The 19,391-nt window shown below is 39.3% G+C and overlaps 2 protein-coding genes across 2 annotated transcripts in view; one reads left to right on the top strand and one right to left on the bottom strand.

The window, feature by feature from the left end:
• LOC134664275 (centaurin-gamma-1A) overlaps positions 1-19,391 on the top strand; it is a 424,789-nt gene that overhangs the window by 127,661 nt on the left and 277,737 nt on the right. The window lies entirely within an intron of this gene.
• On the bottom strand, positions 3,471-5,736 carry LOC134664673 (zinc finger BED domain-containing protein 4-like). Its single transcript, XM_063521418.1, has 2 exons — positions 4,620-5,736; positions 3,471-3,652 (listed from the first exon to the last, which is right to left on the bottom strand). The coding sequence occupies exons 1-2, from the start codon at positions 5,668-5,670 to the stop codon at positions 3,471-3,473; spliced, it is 1,233 nt and encodes a 410-aa protein (XP_063377488.1). The 5' UTR covers positions 5,671-5,736.

Here is a 19,391-nt window from a genome sequence, read left to right on the forward strand (position 1 = left end):
TTTTGCACTTAACTTATCAGATTGGGTCGGGAGGAAAATTAAATGATGTTCAATTTCGTCCCGCTTTTAACTACCGTTTAAATTGATTGGGAATATTACTTTGGAAAAATTACAAAAATACAAGTACAACCAGTACGGCTACCACCAGTTTTGACGTTGACAGATACGCTCGCGTCTACGTAAATTAGTTTCTATACATCTCGCTTGCACTAATATGCGAGTACGAGCGAGATGCATAGAAAGTAAGTTCCTTAGACGCGAGCGTATCTGTCAATGTCAAAACTGGTGGTAGTGCTTCAGAACGAAAATCAGTAACTCGACTCACAGTTCCAATTAACCTGAAATTATTTTAAATAAAATATCGTACAACAAGCCGTTCGTTTCCGACAGCCGGTTTGGCAAATTAGTCGTTTATCGGCTTATCGAGCGATCATCCGGACGGACTAATTAATAATACGGGTAACTGCGTTATCGAATAAAGATGCGGACACACAGCCTGCGATAAAAGACAGGCGGTTTTCATCTGTAGTATAAAATATCTCGATTCCATTCGTGATCGTAGTTTGTAAAGGTTACGATTGAATTAAGTAGGTGGAGAAAACTAAAAAACAAAGCAATGGAAACTAGTCACTCTGTATACAAACCATTAAATAAAATACATTGTCTAACTAGAACTGATCCCGCCCAGATTTTCATAAAATTCAAATTGCGTACCTGTAGCCGCCAAGTCCGAGCAATTGTTGCACGTCCTGCCAACACAGAGTAGCTGCAGATACAGTTTTCCGGTCAGAGTAGCTAGATCAGTGCCCCAAACGCGTTAGTTCCGCGTAGCATTATTCCCGATTGCATTTTTCCCCACTCACCTTAGTTCCGGGTAGCATAATTCCCGGTCACATTTTTTCCCACTAAATAGCGTTAGTTCCGCGTTCCGCTTAGCGGTAGTTTACAACTATTTCTGGGCAGTTTGCCCTTCGGGCATCTGAAGCTACCTAACGAACCTAACCTACCTAACCTATTAATTTAGTGTGACGTCCATGAAAAGAGGGGAAAAATGCGACCGGGAATAATGCTACGCGGAACTAACGCGAGTGGGGAAAAATGCGATCGGGAATAATTGATCTAGCTACTCTCCGGTCAGATGTATCTGGTAAACGTTCTTGGTCGTTCTTGTAGTATGACCAACTTTCATGTTTTTTAGTGTCCCACTTTGTATGCCCCGACCTTGAGCCTACTGACCGCATAACACGATATGTCGCGCATTCAACCCCTAGCCTCATGCACCGCTGCGCTCTGTACAGCTATGTGGGCGCAAGGTTGGGTAAATCATTATTTATTTAAAACGTTCAAAAATTAGCGGCCCGATTCGTACTTTAAGGCACGTCAAATGTTACGACTATGTACGAGATGGATTGGATGTGTCAGTGATAAACAAAAACGTCACTTTTGACACTGACATATCTAATCCATATTGTATCTAGACGTAGTAATTGACGTATCTTAAAGTTCCAATCGGGCCGTATATACCTACTAAGATAAACGCCCCATAAATATTAGTCGGTCCACCAACGCGTGCTTCCGTGCAGCACCTCGTCATAGATCGAAGCATATCGAGCAATCTTCGACATGATTGACCAGCCGGCCTAGCACATGATTGGCACGACAGTATCTCGCGGCGAGATAGACTACCCGTCCCGAAAAAGACGTGTGTAGTCTATCTTGCCGCGAAATACTGTCGTGCCAATCATGTGCTAGGCCTACAGTTTTGATTTCACAGATAATTTCATAGTCATTCAGATTTCCAAGTTTGGTTAGGATTGGTTAAGTTTTGCAGGAGGAAACAGTCGAGTACGAAACCTCGATTTTTGAGATTTTCGCACTAGTTTTAGGAGCCGCTTCCGTTAGCGAGACGGGTATATTTACCTAAAATATTTAAAACTCAGCTCCTGTTTCGTCTTAATACATTTAATATGTGTGTTACAGATGTTTGTAATTAAAATACCTAATAACCCTCCGTAAAACAGGTACTTATCCCATTCCCTCCCGCCGCCGAGTCCCCTTCAATTACGTCGTACTGCTAATTAGCACCATTAGCTTTGAGCTAGCACTAGGTCACGAAACGTATGCACTAAGGGTGTGCAACTAGGTTTGGTGTTGACGCGTATTTGAGATGTTTACTTTTCGAGTCTTTGAGGAATTTCCATTTTTATCCCGTATCTTTAGGTTGAACTATTTAGGTCTTCGAATCGCAATTTGTCTAGTACCTAAGCATAGAGAAATCTAGTAAGAATAGAGTGCTTACTCCATAAATCAGTTATGATACCAGAATGACTAGTATTTTCGCAGTTGACATCGAGTTGCGGAATTATCAGTACCTAACTACCTTGATACTAGATGTCGACTGCGAAAATAATAGTCTTTTTGGTACTAAAAATGACGTATCGATTGAGCCCTCCATGTATTTTTTTCTCTATGACCTAAGTAAGTAAGTATTTCTTGATGTACTTAAAATAAACAGCCAACGTCGATCCGCCTAGGCGTGCTCCTGTCAAAGCTGCTCGTTATGGATCGAAATATGTCGAGCTACTTTCAACTTATAAAAAACGTATGCGAAGCGTTTATTTATACCTATTTTAATTATATTGTTCATATTTCGTTTGTTTTTATAATGTTTGTTTTGTAATGGTTATAAAGGCCAGTTAATTGGTGTTTCATTTGCTTTATGGATAAAAGTGTTCATTGTAGGTATAGTAAAATAAATATTTTCATTAAATTTTCCCACATCGTAAATTATAACCAATTAATATTATATCCAAGCAAGCTACAGTTTAATATCCAATTACTAAACCAGATATGTTCATTATTGAAATTGCCTATAGTAATTAACTGTTATTGTTAATAGTTTCATGTATTACCATTCCGATATAGATAAACTATTAAAATAAGCTATAGTTGTATCTACCTGTACACAGACTATTTCTAGTGGATAGAGCATGAAACACAACAACTCGCGGTAACCAAATATCCTTGGCTTTTATAGGTACTATTATATAGGTACTTAAGGTACCTATTTTTATAGTCATTCGTGCATTTGCCCTTGAAAAGCATCATTTGATGAAGCGACACTGCTGAAGAAGTGTTTTGTAAAACCTGTTTGTAGCCCCCGTGTGTCACTACACACAGCGTGTCACTCACTTCGCTTTCTTAGTAAACGTTTCACAAAACGTAGTCTACAAGTTGTAATCAATGTTACCAATAGTTTGAGTATAACCATTTCTATACAGACAGACAATTAAAACAAGCTATCGAAGCGCTTATCAAACTACTAAAACTCGCGTTCGATGCAAAGTGCAGTTGCATCCGTGCAACTGAATATTGCTGTTGGAATGTGCCAAGTTTTGCTGAGAATGTTCGGTTTATTGATTGTCTACATTTTAGCATCAATGATCCTCCTCCTCCTTGCGTCGTTATCCTCAGTGACGAGGGTCGTGACCTCCCTTCTGAATCACCTTCTCCCTGACAATTGCTCTCCATCTGGTTCTGTCTTTGGCGGTGTGGAGAGCCATGTGGACTGTGGAGTCAAGAGCGGTGCGGATCTGGTCGGACCAACGTATTGGACTGCGTCCACGTCCAGGCCTTTTCCCATCCACTTTGCCTGTCACAAAAAGCTTTTCGAGGCTGCCACATCAATGATACAAGAAATACAAATAAAAGTAGACCGAACTACGTGGTTAATGGTTCTTCAGTAGCGATCGCAAACTAGAGGACGGGTCAGGAAAGACCTTCAATCAAATGGACCTGCGATCTGAGTAGTCATCATCATCTTCCTCGCGTTGTCGGGACAACCCAAAACAAAGCTGGGGCTTTTTATCACGGCTCATGGGAGCCTGGGGTCCGTTTTTACGGTTAAAACGACTGCCATCTGACTTTCCAACCCAGAGGAGAAACTAGGCTTTGTTGGGATTAATCCAGTTTCTTTACGATGTTTCCCTTTTGTCAAGGTTTTGGTTTAATTATTTCTCAAAATGGCTGACATATAGCTTGGAGGTTGACGACATGTACAGCTTACTGAGTCACTAGTATACTGATGAAAGTTCAAAAAACTCGCTCCTCTCCGTGAGCGGGAAATGCCCAGCCAAAACAACATACCTAACGTTTGTCCAGTAAAACTATTCTCCTGCAAAGCGTATGCTTTAATTTCCACCGGGTCTTATTTATTCTGTTCCAGCGAATTCCCGTGTCCTCGCAGTTTGCTCCAAGTTAATATTATTACAAGGAATGTGAGGGTGGGACAAGACACTAGACCATCGCCTAATAGATTAAGCACAAGGGTTTCATTTTATACATACATACATATAATCACGCCTATTTCAGGCATAGAAAATCACGGATTTCCACTTGCTATACGATCCTGACATACCTCTTTCGTTTCCTTCACTTTCATAACTTTTTTATTTTCATGTTATCTTGTTATTTAAAGCGAAGCTTAAGTTCCGTTTTGTCTAACTGTTATTTTGCTGACAAAATGTATGGAGTTTGACATTGACCGTCAGTTTTAGTGACGATTGCTAACCGGCCTTTATATGAAACACAGTCAGCAGCACAATTTTGAAGAGCATCACTTTCATTGTTTTCTATATCTGCTGACATTGCAGTATCTGCCGACGCTACAAACTGACTTTGCCCGCTAGTTGACGCAAGTTTTCCACTTAACATGGCTACTAAAGGTATCACCAAGGAGACACATGATGCATCTGACGACATGTCTAATGTGGCCTCATAAAAACATTCCAATACACTGACAGCATCTTGCATCGTCGTCCATTCTTCGTTATTAATTTCATTGATTGAGCCCCTTTCGACACGGTATAGATTAATCGCATTTTTTTGCTCAATCAACCGTGACAACATTAAGTACGTGCTGTTCCAACGTGTTTCCACGTCTTGGAATAGGGTGTGTTCTGGTAAATTTAAAGTTTTTTGGAAAGTATTTAAATACCTCCGTGCCTGCTCACTTCTATGAAAGTGTCCGACTACTTTACGACACTTTTTTAGTATTGTTATTATGTTTGGCACCGATAAAATTGCGTCATGAATCACCAGTTGTAGTGTATGAGACACACAGCCCAACGAATCGTACTCCGCAACCCTTGTAGCACGGGCCATGTTCCCAGCATTATCGCGAAGAGCAAGGTGGATTTTAGAGCCTATATTATAATCTTCGACTACTTCTTTCAGTTTCTCGGAGATATAGTCGCCCGTGTGGTCATTTTCTAAAACTGATGCACCCAAGATTACTTTTGGTCGTTGTTCATTGTGCACAAAATGGGCCGTAAAACTCAGAAGTGAACAAGTTTTAGTAGGATTTGACCAAATGTCTGTAGTAAAACTTATCCACTCGGCCTCACATAGCAAATTGACTACTTTAGTTTTAACTTTTTCAAAAGTTTCCGGCATTAGTTGGGTGCGAAAAAATTTTTCAGATTTCAATTTATATTTTTTTGGTCCTGCAGGGTCCGCAAAATTTAAGCGCTTAAATCCTTTTCCTGACACAGTGTTATAAGGCTGCATGTCAACTAATATATAATCCATGATAGCCTTATCTATGCGTTTTGTTATGTCATGGTCATGGGGCCATTGGGCTTTTGGCGGATTCGCCAGCAATTGCTGCATCGTAGGTTGAGTCTTCTTGTCTGTTTCAAGAAGTACAGGGCCCGCTGATTTTAAATTATTTTGCTTTTCAGCTGCTTGGTTTTTCAGGTCATCTATTTGTATTAAAAAAATGTTCGTTTTCTGTCAAATGATATTTCGATAAATGTAGTTTTAACCCTTTAATAGTTTGAAGCTTAGGTTGCAAACTTCCCAGAGACACTGTTTTCCTGCAGAGCTTGCATTCTGCCTTAGATGGTTGTGAATTTTTTTTTTCAAAATACTCCCAAATAGGGTTTATTACTTTAGGCATTGCAAATGCAAAATGTACCTGTAACAAGGTAGTAGGTATCTTTTGAAAAATAAAATTTTCATTTTAAATATCAAACATTAAACAAAAGGAAATCAAATCAAATCAACGAAGTAAAAAGTAAGTCAACTAAGTAATTTTCTGATGTTCTTGCCTTTTTAACAATTCATATCAAATAAAATAACAACAATTTCTAGATCCAAAGCAACACGAACTTTGTTGAACGAACACGAACCCACGAAAACAGTATTTAGTTTTCATATTTAAATTAATTTCCAAATAGTCTCCACCATTACTACTATTACTAATATCGCTACTGCCATTTGAATATGATTTTTAACTAGTAGGCATAAAGTTCAAATAAGTCATTTACTTTCATTCATTTAATATTAGTACCCAACCCACCTATCGTTAAATAAAAAGCTTTAAAAGTCGTCGCAAAATCTATCGTAATAACCTAAAACACAAAATAATGTTTAGTTTACGTACTTACCTACGGTTTAAAGTTCACTCGTACACAACACAACACACAACAATGTTAGCAAATAACTCTTAATTTTTTAAGCACTGTGCCTAATGTGCCTTTATGTATCTCATTTAATGTTATTCTTTTAGTAGTACACCAAAACATAAACAAACACAACAGTGGTTACTTGATAATCCTGCAATACCGCCAATGGCGCCAATTCACCTACTTAATTGGTTTAGATGTTAAATTAAACACCAATAGAAATCAAGTGAACTGACACGAAGTGTCGCAGAAACCCACCAGGCAGCCAATGAGATCGTACGACAAGCTCGCCACCCGCGCGCGAAAGTTTAAATTCGCAAATCGGAACGGTTTCACAGTCTCGGCCGTGGCCGAGAATCTCGGCCTTATTTGGCCGAGAACCGAGACCGAGATCTCGGCCCGAATTTCGGCCGAGACTGCCGAGACCGAGACCGAGACCGAGATCTCGGTCGGACCTTATGAATCACCCTGTAGATTAGCGGTCCTTTTGGTTGAAAATAGTCACTATTGATACAGATCGGTATCGTATCGCTGTGACGTCTTATAAACATTGTTTGGATCGGGCCGAATGATGTGAATGGTAAAGTGTTCTAAAAGGAAAACTGTAAAATTGGATAGATCAAAATTTTTATCACTTTATTCCGCTGAGTCCATTGACCAGTGTATTTTTATAACAAATCCGCCATTAAAGTGCTCATGAAATATTAAAGCACGCCCGTGATATAAAAAGGGATCTGACGGGATTTTTGTGGATTGTAGCCCGCGTGGTGATTTTTTCTTTATTACACGTTAAGAGCTTTGGAACTTTAACGAGCTTTTGACAGTTGCCGGTGACATTACAGAGGTACCTACAAATATAAAAAGGTATAAGGTGCAGGGGTGGGGGGGGTCAATTTAGACTGGGGATAATTTAATCTAATCAAAATGCCTCCAATGTATTACCACAGCGTTATGGAATATCATAAAAAAACGTGGAAAATGTAACAAATATTACCTCAAGGTCAGTAACAAAATCAACAAAAACTAGTCTCAGGAACCTGCACCTTAAAAGCACATCCTTTAAATCTAAAATCCCTCGTATTTGTTTGTTGAAAACTTCCATCTATCTACATTTCTTTGCCAAATTGTACACCTTAACAGGTATCTTCATGAGGCCAATTCTGTTCTAGCAATGTGATAAGGTTTTAATCTTATACGGCCTTTGGAAATGATCCTCATCCAGGTCGACGTACTGGGCCATTTCAAATTGTCCAACCAGAATAGGCCTCCCTAAAAGGTACCTCTTCAGAGGCCATAAATTCAATTACCCTCGTATAAAGGGTTGGGGTAACCATTATTCACATTTCCTGTACTTATATAAAGAAATATAGATGATGCAGAAACGTGACTCGTGTTTTTATAGTATCGGAACATATTGAATTGGTGGTACTAATACGAAAGCATATTTGCTATTCATAGTATGAATTTCATACATGGATATCCATTATCCGTGGTTTAAGTTTGTATGTTTGTTTGTAAGGAGTAAGAGTGGATTGTAGACCCAAAAAACGATGGATTGTGTGAAAGAGGATACAAGAAAGAAATGAGTGAGTGCTGACGAGGTGACGACAGACAGAGGAGAATGGAAGAGGAAAACATGTTGTACCGACCCCACATAACGTGGAATAAGGGCAGGGGAAAGAAGAAGAGATAGGTATCCATGGTTTAAGTTTATTTTCCTCAACACTTTAAAAGAGGTTAGACCTTACGTAATGACGTAAGGATAATGATCCCAATTCCTTCAGGAAACTTGATGGCTCCTCTACACGATAGGCCAACGCCGGCCACTCCAAGGGACGCATTTATGCGTTAGAGGGAGCAAGTGATATTACTATCTCATTCTACCGCATCGCTGCGTCCCTTGGAGTGGCAGGCGCTGGCCCATCGTGTAGAGGAGCCATAATGTCAAGGAAATTATGCCTCAGGTGGAGCCAATGTGTTGAATGGAGCGCTTCCTCTAAAACCGCACCGTATGTAATTGTAACAGATGCCATCTGCTGTCATATAGTTTCATAGTTTCATACATTACAAGTTTGCATGCGAGTATTAAGGAGCTCAGCATGGTACATTTCGCATCTGACGCAAGTCGTGCTAGCCGGTCTGCACGGATATAATAGTCGCAGAACGTGAACACGTGACAGCGTGATAAAGACAATGTATATCTTTTTCAATTCCTTCTTGATCTTTTCCTCATTGCTGAGGATCACGACAACATTTCATTTGTCACCATTTTATGCGAGAAAACTGCCTAGGTAGTCTGTTGGACATAATCTTAAGCTATGTGAACAGCATGGTGCAGACTGCCGCCAGTCGACCTCTTCATTGCATTCAACCATTATACTACCCCCCCCCCCCCCACTCCGAGATGCGATGCTAAAAATGAAGCTTATTTTATCATAATGTGCCTGCTTGTGTTGTCAGGCCTGTAGATTTTCAGGGGTTGAGGATGATAATAATACCGTATAGGCCGAAGCGAGAATCACGGGCGAGTAACAATAACAAGGCCGCATTAAATACATTTTCTAGACAAAATCTTCTCATTATTTGACTTATTAAATTATTAGTTAACATTCTTGTGAAAGAAGAGCAAGTACAAATCCAGTCTATACCGGCTGTGGCCTATAACACGAGCAAATACTTAAAACATAGTGTCGAGGACTAATTCGAGGTTTTAATATGTTATTTACTTTTTATATATTTTGTCTATGTTTTATGGTATTTTGTTTTACCTTTTGTTTTTTACACTAGTTGTCATTAAATGCTGTTTGAAAAGCCCAGCTTTTTCGTTTGCTCCCAAAATTTTAGCTATCGAAGTGGAAATTGTCCTGGATTCCGGGACACATAGATTGTACTCCTCAAACGGTGACACTTTTGTTCAACAACTTTTAATTTATGAAGTATTTAGACTCTCTATTTTTCATACAAAATAAATATTATCTTCAATGGACGCCATCGCCACGCCATATCATTGTGATTGACTTTGCTTGTCACGCCTTAAACATAAAAAAAATCGCGATACATTGCGTCTTAGAATAAACGTTAAAGTGTATTAAAAATCAAACCACAAGTTATTTTTAAAAGTCGCTGAACTAATGTTGGTCAGTATGAGGAGTACAGCCTACAGTTTAATTTTTTGCTCATATTACAGGCCACACCCGGTATAGTTCTAGGTCATATTCGCTTTGTATAGGTGCAGATAAGATCAACAGGTTTTTTTCGACGCACTCCGTTCTGTCGAATAACGATATGGCTTTGCCATTCAATAATTGCGTTTAATTAAATGTCTTTCGATAAATGGTATTGGTGAACAGGTCAGTTGAGGATTTATGCAAGCAAAAACGATCCCTATTGTTAAAAAAATAAGGTAGAATTTTCCGGAAACCCGGAATTAATGAATTAAGTTTTTGCACTTAACTTATCAGATTGGGTCGGGAGGAAAATTAAATGATGTTCAATTTCGTCCCGCTTTTAACTACCGTTTAAATTGATTGGGAATATTACTTTGGAAAAATTACAAAAATACAAGTACAACCAGTACGGCTACCACCAGTTTTGACGTTGACAGATACGCTCGCGTCTACGTAAATTAGTTTCTATACATCTCGCTTGCACTAATATGCGAGTACGAGCGAGATGCATAGAAAGTAAGTTCCTTAGACGCGAGCGTATCTGTCAATGTCAAAACTGGTGGTAGTGCTTCAGAACGAAAATCAGTAACTCGACTCACAGTTCCAATTAACCTGAAATTATTTTAAATAAAATATCGTACAACAAGCCGTTCGTTTCCGACAGCCGGTTTGGCAAATTAGTCGTTTATCGGCTTATCGAGCGATCATCCGGACGGACTAATTAATAATACGGGTAACTGCGTTATCGAATAAAGATGCGGACACACAGGCTGCGATAAAAGACAGGCGGTTTTCATCTGTAGTATAAAATATCTCGATTCCATTCGTGATCGTAGTTTGTAAAGGTTACGATTGAATTAAGTAGGTGGAGAAAACTAAAAAACAAAGCAATGGAAACTAGTCACTCTGTATACAAACCATTAAATAAAATACATTGTCTAACTAGAACTGATCCCGCCCAGATTTTCATAAAATTCAAATTGCGTACCTGTAGCCGCCAAGTCCGAGCAATTGTTGCACGTCCTGCCAACACAGAGTAGCTGCAGATACAGTTTTCCGGTCAGAGTAGCTAGATCAGTGCCCCAAACGCGTTAGTTCCGCGTAGCATTATTCCCGATTGCATTTTTCCCCACTCACCTTAGTTCCGGGTAGCATAATTCCCGGTCACATTTTTTCCCACTAAATAGCGTTAGTTCCGCGTTCCGCTTAGCGGTAGTTTACAACTATTTCTGGGCAGTTTGCCCTTCGGGCATCTGAAGCTACCTAACGAACCTAACCTACCTAACCTATTAATTTAGTGTGACGTCCATGAAAAGAGGGGAAAAATGCGACCGGGAATAATGCTACGCGGAACTAACGCGAGTGGGGAAAAATGCGATCGGGAATAATTGATCTAGCTACTCTCCGGTCAGATGTATCTGGTAAACGTTCTTGGTCGTTCTTGTAGTATGACCAACTTTCATGTTTTTTAGTGTCCCACTTTGAATGCCCCGACCTTGAGCCTACTGACCGCATAACACGATATGTCGCGCATTCAACCCCTAGCCTCATGCACCGCTGCGCTCTGTACAGCTATGTGGGCGCAAGGTTGGGTAAATCATTATTTATTTAAAACGTTCAAAAATTAGCGGCCCGATTCGTACTTTAAGGCACGTCAAATGTTACGACTATGTACGAGATGGATTGGATGTGTCAGTGATAAACAAAAACGTCACTTTTGACACTGACATATCTAATCCATATCGTATCTAGACGTAGTAATTGACGTATCTTAAAGTTCCAATCGGGCCGTATATACCTACTAAGATAAACGCCCCATAAATATTAGTCGGTCCACCAACGCGTGCTTTCGTGCAGCACCTCGTCATAGATCGAAGCATATCGAGCAATCTTCGACATGATTGACCAGCCGGCCTAGCACATGATTGGCACGACAGTATCTCGCGGCGAGATAGACTACCCGTCCCGAAAAAGACGTGTGTAGTCTATCTTGCCGCGAAATACTGTCGTGCCAATCATGTGCTAGGCCTACAGTTTTGATTTCACAGATAATTTCATAGTCATTCAGATTTCCAAGTTTGGTTAGGATTGGTTAAGTTTTGCAGGAGGAAACAGTCGAGTACGAAACCTCGATTTTTGAGATTTTCGCACTAGTTTTAGGAGCCGCTTCCGTTAGCGAGACGGGTATATTTACCTAAAATATTTAAAACTCAGCTCCTGTTTCGTCTTAATACATTTAATATGTGTGTTACAGATGTTTGTAATTAAAATACCAAATAACCCTCCGTAAAACAGGTACTTATCCCATTCCCTCCCGCCGCCGAGTCCCCTTCAATTACGTCGTACTGCTAATTAGCACCATTAGCTTTGAGCTAGCACTAGGTCACGAAACGTATGCACTAAGGGTGTGCAACTAGGTTTGGTGTTGACGCGTATTTGAGATGTTTACTTTTCGAGTCTTTGAGGATATTCCATTTTTATCCCGTATCTTTAGGTTGAACTATTTAGGTCTTGGAATCGTAATTTGTCTAGTGCCTAAGTATTATCTTGATGTAAAATAAACTGGTAACGTCGATCCGCAACTTTCGATCGAGCAAGTTTCGACCTAAAGAATCGTACGCGAGGCGTTTATTTATAGGTACTTATTTTATGTATCTCCTTGGATATTACGGGCGTATAATCTCGGTTTTTTGATAGGCTTGCGTGGGGACATAGATCCAACACGTAGAGGCCCCTTGGAGAGCTTTTATGTCATGTAGAACATGCCTGCTGAGACCGGTTCATGGGTGTCTATTGTTGCACCTGTGAACGGGTTCCAGCAGGCGTTCTACATGACATAAAAGTTCTCCAAGGGGCCTCTACGTGTTGGATCTATATCCCCACGAAAGCCTATCAAAAGACCGGGATTTATAGGCCCGTGAAATCCAAAACGGATAGGTAATAATAGGTACTTATTATGATTATTTTGTAATTTTTATTGTTCATATTTCGTCTGTTTTTATAATGTTTCTACTTGTATTAAAAGGATAGTTAATTTGTGTTTCATTATTTGCTTTATGAATACAAAAAGGGTTCATTGTATAGTAAAACAAATATGTATTTTCATTAAATTTTCCCACATCGTAAATTATAACCAATTAATATTATATCCAAGCAAGCTACAGTTTAATATCCAACTACTAAACCAAATATGTTCATTATTGAAATTGCCTATAGTAATTAACTGTTATTGTTAATAGTGTCATGTATTACCATTCCGATATAGATAAACTATTAAAATAAGCTATCTAAGCTATAGTTGTACCTATACACAGACTACTTCTAGTAGATAGAGCATGAAATAAAACTCCCGGTCACCAAACATCCGTTCTATAGGTGCTATAATTTAGTATGAGAACGCAACCTGTTTATTTCAGTTATACGTCCATGTATGACTTTCAATTTGGCACGAAAAAAAATTACTAAGGGTGTAACAGGACGGTGAGGCTCTTTTGAGAAAATCGTTACTGTTTAAATATTTCTCATTCTCTTTACCTACCTCATCATATCAGGTCATGGGATCCTGGGTCCAGTGTGAATTGAGGGATTTCTTTATGTAGGTACGTTTAGGTACCTATTTTTATAGTCATTCGTGCATTTGCCCTCGAAAAGCATAATTTGATAAAGCGACACCGCTGAAGAAGTGTTTTGTAAAATCTGTTTGCAGCCCCCGTGTGTCACTACACACAGCGTGTCACTCACTTCGCGTTCTTAGTAAACGTTTCACAAAACGTAGTCTACAAGTTGTAATCAATGTTACCAATAGTTTGAGTATAACCATTTCTATACAGACAGACAATTAAAACAAGCTATCGAAGCGCTTATCAAACTACTAAAACTCGCGTTCGATGCAAAGTGCAGTTGCATCCGTGCAACTGAATATTGCTGTTGGAATGTGCCAAGTTTTGCTGAGAATGTTCGGTTTGTTATATTGATTGTCTACATTATTGTCTATTTAGCATCAATAATACAAGAAATAAAATTGATGATGATCCTTCCGGCCAGATTCTACCAAGGCGACCACTTCGACTCCTAGTTAGCTCGGCGCTCGTGCGCCCGAATATGGCTTTGAGGTTAACCCCCGCGCACATTGAGGGCACGTGAGAACATCAGCCACATAGTGGTAGTGAATGAAAGTAGGCTGGCGTGCTTACAGCTCATCGCGTTTAACGGCGAGGTCAACTTTACGTTGCTCCTCGAAATCGCGCACTTTGTCATGCACCAGCCTGCGCCACTCAGGACGCAGTGCTGCCAAACCTTCCCACTGAGAGGGCTCGATGTTGTATCTTTTCATGTGCCTTTTCTAAACCTCTTTGTATCGGAGGTGTTGCCCGCCAAGTTTCAGCTTACCCTCCTCTAGTTCAGAAAAAAAGATGCGCTTCGCCACTCTCTCCTCCGCTATACGCGATACGTGACCACGCCACCGAAGCAATACAAGAAATACAATTAAAAGCAGACCGAACTACGTGGTTAATGGTTCTTCAGTAGCAATCGCAAACTAGAGGACGGGTCAGGAAAGGCCTTCAATCAAATGGGCCTACGATCTGAGTAGTCATCATCATCTTCCTCGCGTTGTCGGGACAACCCAAAACAAAGCTGGGGCTTTTTATCACGGCTCGGGAGCCTGGGGTCCGTTTTTACGGTTAAAACGAATGCCATCTGACCTTCCAACTCAGAGGAGAAACTAGGCTTTGTTGGGATTAATCCAGTTTCTTTACGATGTTTCCCGTTTGTCAAGGTTTTATTTTTATTTTTTTCTCAAAATGGCTGACATATAGCTTGGAGGTTGATGACATGTACAGCTCACTGAGCCACTAGTAGGTATAATAATGAAAGTTCAAAAAACTCGCTCCTCTCCGTGAGCGAGAAATGGCCAGCTAAAACAACATATCTAACGTTTGTCCAGTAAAACTATTTTCCTGCAAAGCGTATGCTTTAATTTCCACCGGGTCTTATTTATTCTGCTCCAGCGAATTCCCGTGTCCTCGCAGTTTGCTCTAAGTTAATATTATTACAAGGAATGTGAGGGTGGGACAAGACACTAGACCATAGCCTAATAGATTAAGCACAAGGGTTTCATTTTATACATACATACATATAATCACGCCTATTTCAGGCATAGACCACGGATTTCCACTTGCTATATGATCCTGACATACCTCTTTCGTTTCCTTCACTTTCATAACTTTTTCATTTTCATGTTATCTTGTTATTTAAAGCGAAAATTAAGTTGCGTTTTGTCTAACTGTTATTTTCCTGACAAAATGTATGGGGTTTGACATTGACCGTCAGTTTTAGTGACTATTGCTAACCGGCCTTTATGAAACACAGTCAGTGAGTCTCTTAATACGTCATTAAGTATCTGTTTTGCCCAATGCTTGACTCGTAGAGAATACCATTAGATAATTATGATATTCGGCCATTTGTAAAATAGATATATTGCTTCGTAATGCATTATGTAAGGTATAGTAATCTGCGTTGAAAGCCTAGGCTAGATTCCTTGATGTCCAAAGTCTCAGCCGAAGTTTTAGTTGACATAGATATATATGTTCAAACCCTCTCGGAGTATTTGTATATATTATACTCTGTACTACAAAGTGATAGACAAGGAAAAAGTAACTACTCCTTATAGACGAGGAATAAGTAACTACTCCTTATAAAACAAAGTCCCCCGACGCGTCTGTCTGTGTGTAGGTATGTTCGCGATAAACACAAAAACTCCTGAACAGATTTTCATGCGGTTTTCACCTATCAATAGATAAGAGTGATTCTTTAGGAAGGTTTTCGTGTATAATTTGGTTTGGTGTGTACGTGTAAAGCTTACGGGTTGTTAGTTTTAAAATATACACAGCTATTGAGCTATTATGAACAGCGGCATTAATCAATGACCAAAGATAGTTATGGTAACATTTCTAACCGCAGCTGCACTACCGGTTCTGAACGCGTCGCTGTCATTGTCAATTTCCAAAGTATAATTTACAGTAGTGCAGCTGTCGTTGGAAATGGACTGTCACCTTAAAGGTGCACTCCAATCTACCGTATCAGCTATAATCTAGTTTGAACTTAGTTCGAGCGTCCGTATCGCTCATTTATTATATTAATTAATCTATACTTGTACCTCCATATTGGCTCGAACTTGTGGGATTAATCTATGTTTAGTACAATAGATGAAAGATCACTTTAGTCTGAAGTTAGTAGTGATAAAGTTGAAACAGTTTAGTAAGTTTGTATCGAGGATCGTCTCTAAAACTGTTACTGTGAAATAATTGAGTAAAATCTACTGTTGCTTGCTTGTTATCTCGTTTCGGAGGCCAAGATTCTCTTTGGATCGCTGAGCCAATATAGTTAGTTAGTTAGTTATAACTTGACTTTAAGACATAGGTTTATGGTTTTACACCATACACACACACACCTTGTCTTTTATAATTGAAAAATTAAAATATTAATAATCGCTAAATATAATTTTATGTAGGTACCTACCTAAAAATGTATTTTGTAAATAAGAAAGGTTAAATTAAATTAAATCTCGTGTTTATTCCACTCAAAATGAGGAGCTCTTCAAACTTACCAAACTTCATCATAATCCGAAGAAAAATACCGGTCAAGTGCGAGTCGGACTCGCGTTCCAAGGTTCCGTATATTACTCAATTTTTAACAACGTATTTTTTTATGTGGAATGTGAATGAAATGTCTGTAAAATACACACATTTTGTCGGAACAAAAACTAAGTAATTAAGTCCGACTCACGCTTGACTGCACATTTCTAATAGGTTTTCTAATAGGTAATTTAAAGGTAAAGAACTATTTTAGACCCAGTAGTTTCGGAGATAAAGGGGGGAGGGGGATAGTCGGACAGACAGACAGACGCACGAGCGGCACGAGTGATCACGAGCTCCGTTTTTTCCTTTTGAGGTACGGAACCCTAAAAAACGACAAGAAAATAAAGATCAGTCCAAAAATCTCAAGCTTTTTTAAACAATACGTGTTTAAACCTCAATTTTTATCAAACATCGTACCATCGCCCACACTGTTAACTGTTTATCAGTAAACCTTATTATAAAAGGCATAAGGTCCACCAATGGACAGTTAAGAGTGTTGCTGCATGTTTGTAAGTACTTTCCTCAAGCTAAATACGAGCCATATAGGGCTCAATTTGGTGTTACGATTAGAGATGCACCGGATATTCGGTTCTATCCGGTATCGGGCCTATCCGGCCATTATTTTATCATTCGGCCGGATTCCGGATAGTGGTCTACTATCCGGCTGGATACCGGAGTATGCTTGATTTCGGAGTAGGTAAACAAAATTGGAATAAGAAACAGTCACAGACATAATCGTACTCGTTTATTATTTTAAAACAATTTAAACATTCCACTCACTTCACATCCATTCACTACGAAACAGGTCAACAAAACCTGCACAATGCGCACCTGATAAACCAAAATGTGGTATAGTTGCGCAGGCCGAATACCGAATATTCGGCCGATGGTCTGGCCGAATATCCTGGCCGGTATCCGGCCAAACAACTATTCGTTGCATCTCTAGTTGCGATTCCTCCATTGTCGTCGCCAGGAAGCCCCGTGCCTTATTGGGATCTGGTACCGGTCATTGGCATGCGCACGCGCATAATTTTAGATTACGTCATTTTATTATTAAAGTACTCTTTGTGCTATTGTTTACGGTACAGTCAGCAGCAGAAGTTGCTAAGCGCGCGAGGTGTTCAAAATTACCTTGTTCTCTTAACAATAAAGTCGCGTCAAGACCATTTTGAACAACTCGCCTGCTTAGCAACTTCTGCTGCTGACTGTACATACTAACAGTAGTAACAGTACACTGGTAATTGGTCCTTAGGGGTCATCCATTAATTACGTCACACGAATTTCTAGGTTTTTTGACCCCTCCCCCCTCCTTGTCACACTTGGTCACAAAATATTTTTGACGATATAAATATTAGTAATTTTATAACCCAAAACTGCTTAAGAAAGAAAATTAAAAGAATAAAAACGATTATCGTTTTAAAAACTTGTTATTTAAATGTACAGCGAATAAAATAATTTAAATAAATTTTCGGGTACTGATCAAGTTAAAGTGACGTCACAAAGTTTGTGTCTCCCCCCTCCCCCATGTCACAATATGTCACATTTTCTTGAACCCCTCCCTCCCCCTAAACGTGTGATGTAATTAATGGATGACCCCTTACGTCTTAGCAATAGGGTTTGCGAATTGTAAGAGCAATGGTGCAGTCACCATGAGATAAATTGGAACGGCCGAGGTGCTCAAAAATATTTGGACACGCACTCTAACGCCTTGACGATAGAGGCGTGTTCAGATATTTGAGAGCACCTTGGCTGCTCCAATATATCTGATGGGAACTGTACAACAATGTTGCTAATGAAGTCAAGATCGAAAGTGTAGCTATTGAATATTGTTTTCTTTTTTGTAGTTTAATATGGCCTAATGCAGTTTGCGTAGGTACCTATAATAGTTCTTTATTAAGTTTTCTTCAACAATAATAGGGATGTTGACCGTATTTAAATTAAATTAATGATTTACACCAAATAAATTATTCTAGATATTAGTTTAAAAACGTAAATTACGTAAACAGATATTTTTTGACAAGTCAAAAAATGCTTTGGGTAAAATATGTTTTACTCCTTCTCAACCAAAGAGAAATCAGAAAAAAAACAGCCGTTAAAAAATCCTCAATCATTATTTTAAATCCTATTCCGTATAATTTTTATACGAAATTCTCTAGCATAATTTCCACTCAGCAAAAGCCTTTCTAAAAACGAAATACATTCAGCTACAAACACAAAAACTCCCCTAATTATAACAAAGAGCTCAATATACAATATTTGTATGAAATCCAGCAGACCGTTATTGTTTGAACAAGCATTGCTAATAGACTTTTTCAATTAATTCCACTGGCTGGAACAAACCGCGCTAATTTTAAACATGGCGGCTACGTGGAGCGCATTCGGATTCGCCGATACCCATTGTCCGAGAAAGAGGGGTTTAGATGTGACGGCGGCGAGACGGATACGATGCGGCAAATATTTATTTATTTAACCTTTATTGCACAAAAGAAAAACCTTACAGTACAAAAGGCGGACTTAATGTGACTTAAATATAGTGTGACGTACCTCATATGCATCGATATATACTCTTGACGAAACAGAAATAGCAAGAAATATCAGCATCATTGGCCACAGTATCTTTGCTGATGATAGTTGCAGCGACTAAAGAAGGTATTTTGAGGAGTCTACAGACTACATCGACTGCGATGACTGTATAGACCAATGGCCAATCGGCATTTTTTGCCGCATCGATCACAGACGTGTGTGGACTCCTCAAGAGCATCGTCTAAACGCAATTCACATGCCTTGTCTCCGAGCAATAAATATAAACTCGCAATAAAGTTTATTGAATAAACACTAATCTCAACCAGTCCAGCCACACTTTTCCGCAGCCACATTTATCCGTATTGACCTATAGTGTCCATTTGTAAATCTCATTCAATTTTATTTACTGTCAGAACAAGTTGGCTTTAGGGAAAAAGGTAACGGCATGGCCATGGATCAGTAAAGAGGATATACATTTCATAGAGCATGACATAATACGTGTACCTATTCAAGCGTTGCTTTATTTATTTAGTCATGAGCACTTCTTCCCTCCCTCACACAGCAACATGTCTTCGTCTCCTTTTCATAAATATTTT

The sequence above is a fragment of the Cydia fagiglandana genome, chromosome 5, assembly GCF_963556715.1.
Source record: "Cydia fagiglandana chromosome 5, ilCydFagi1.1, whole genome shotgun sequence".
NCBI lineage: Eukaryota > Metazoa > Arthropoda > Insecta > Lepidoptera > Tortricidae > Cydia > Cydia fagiglandana.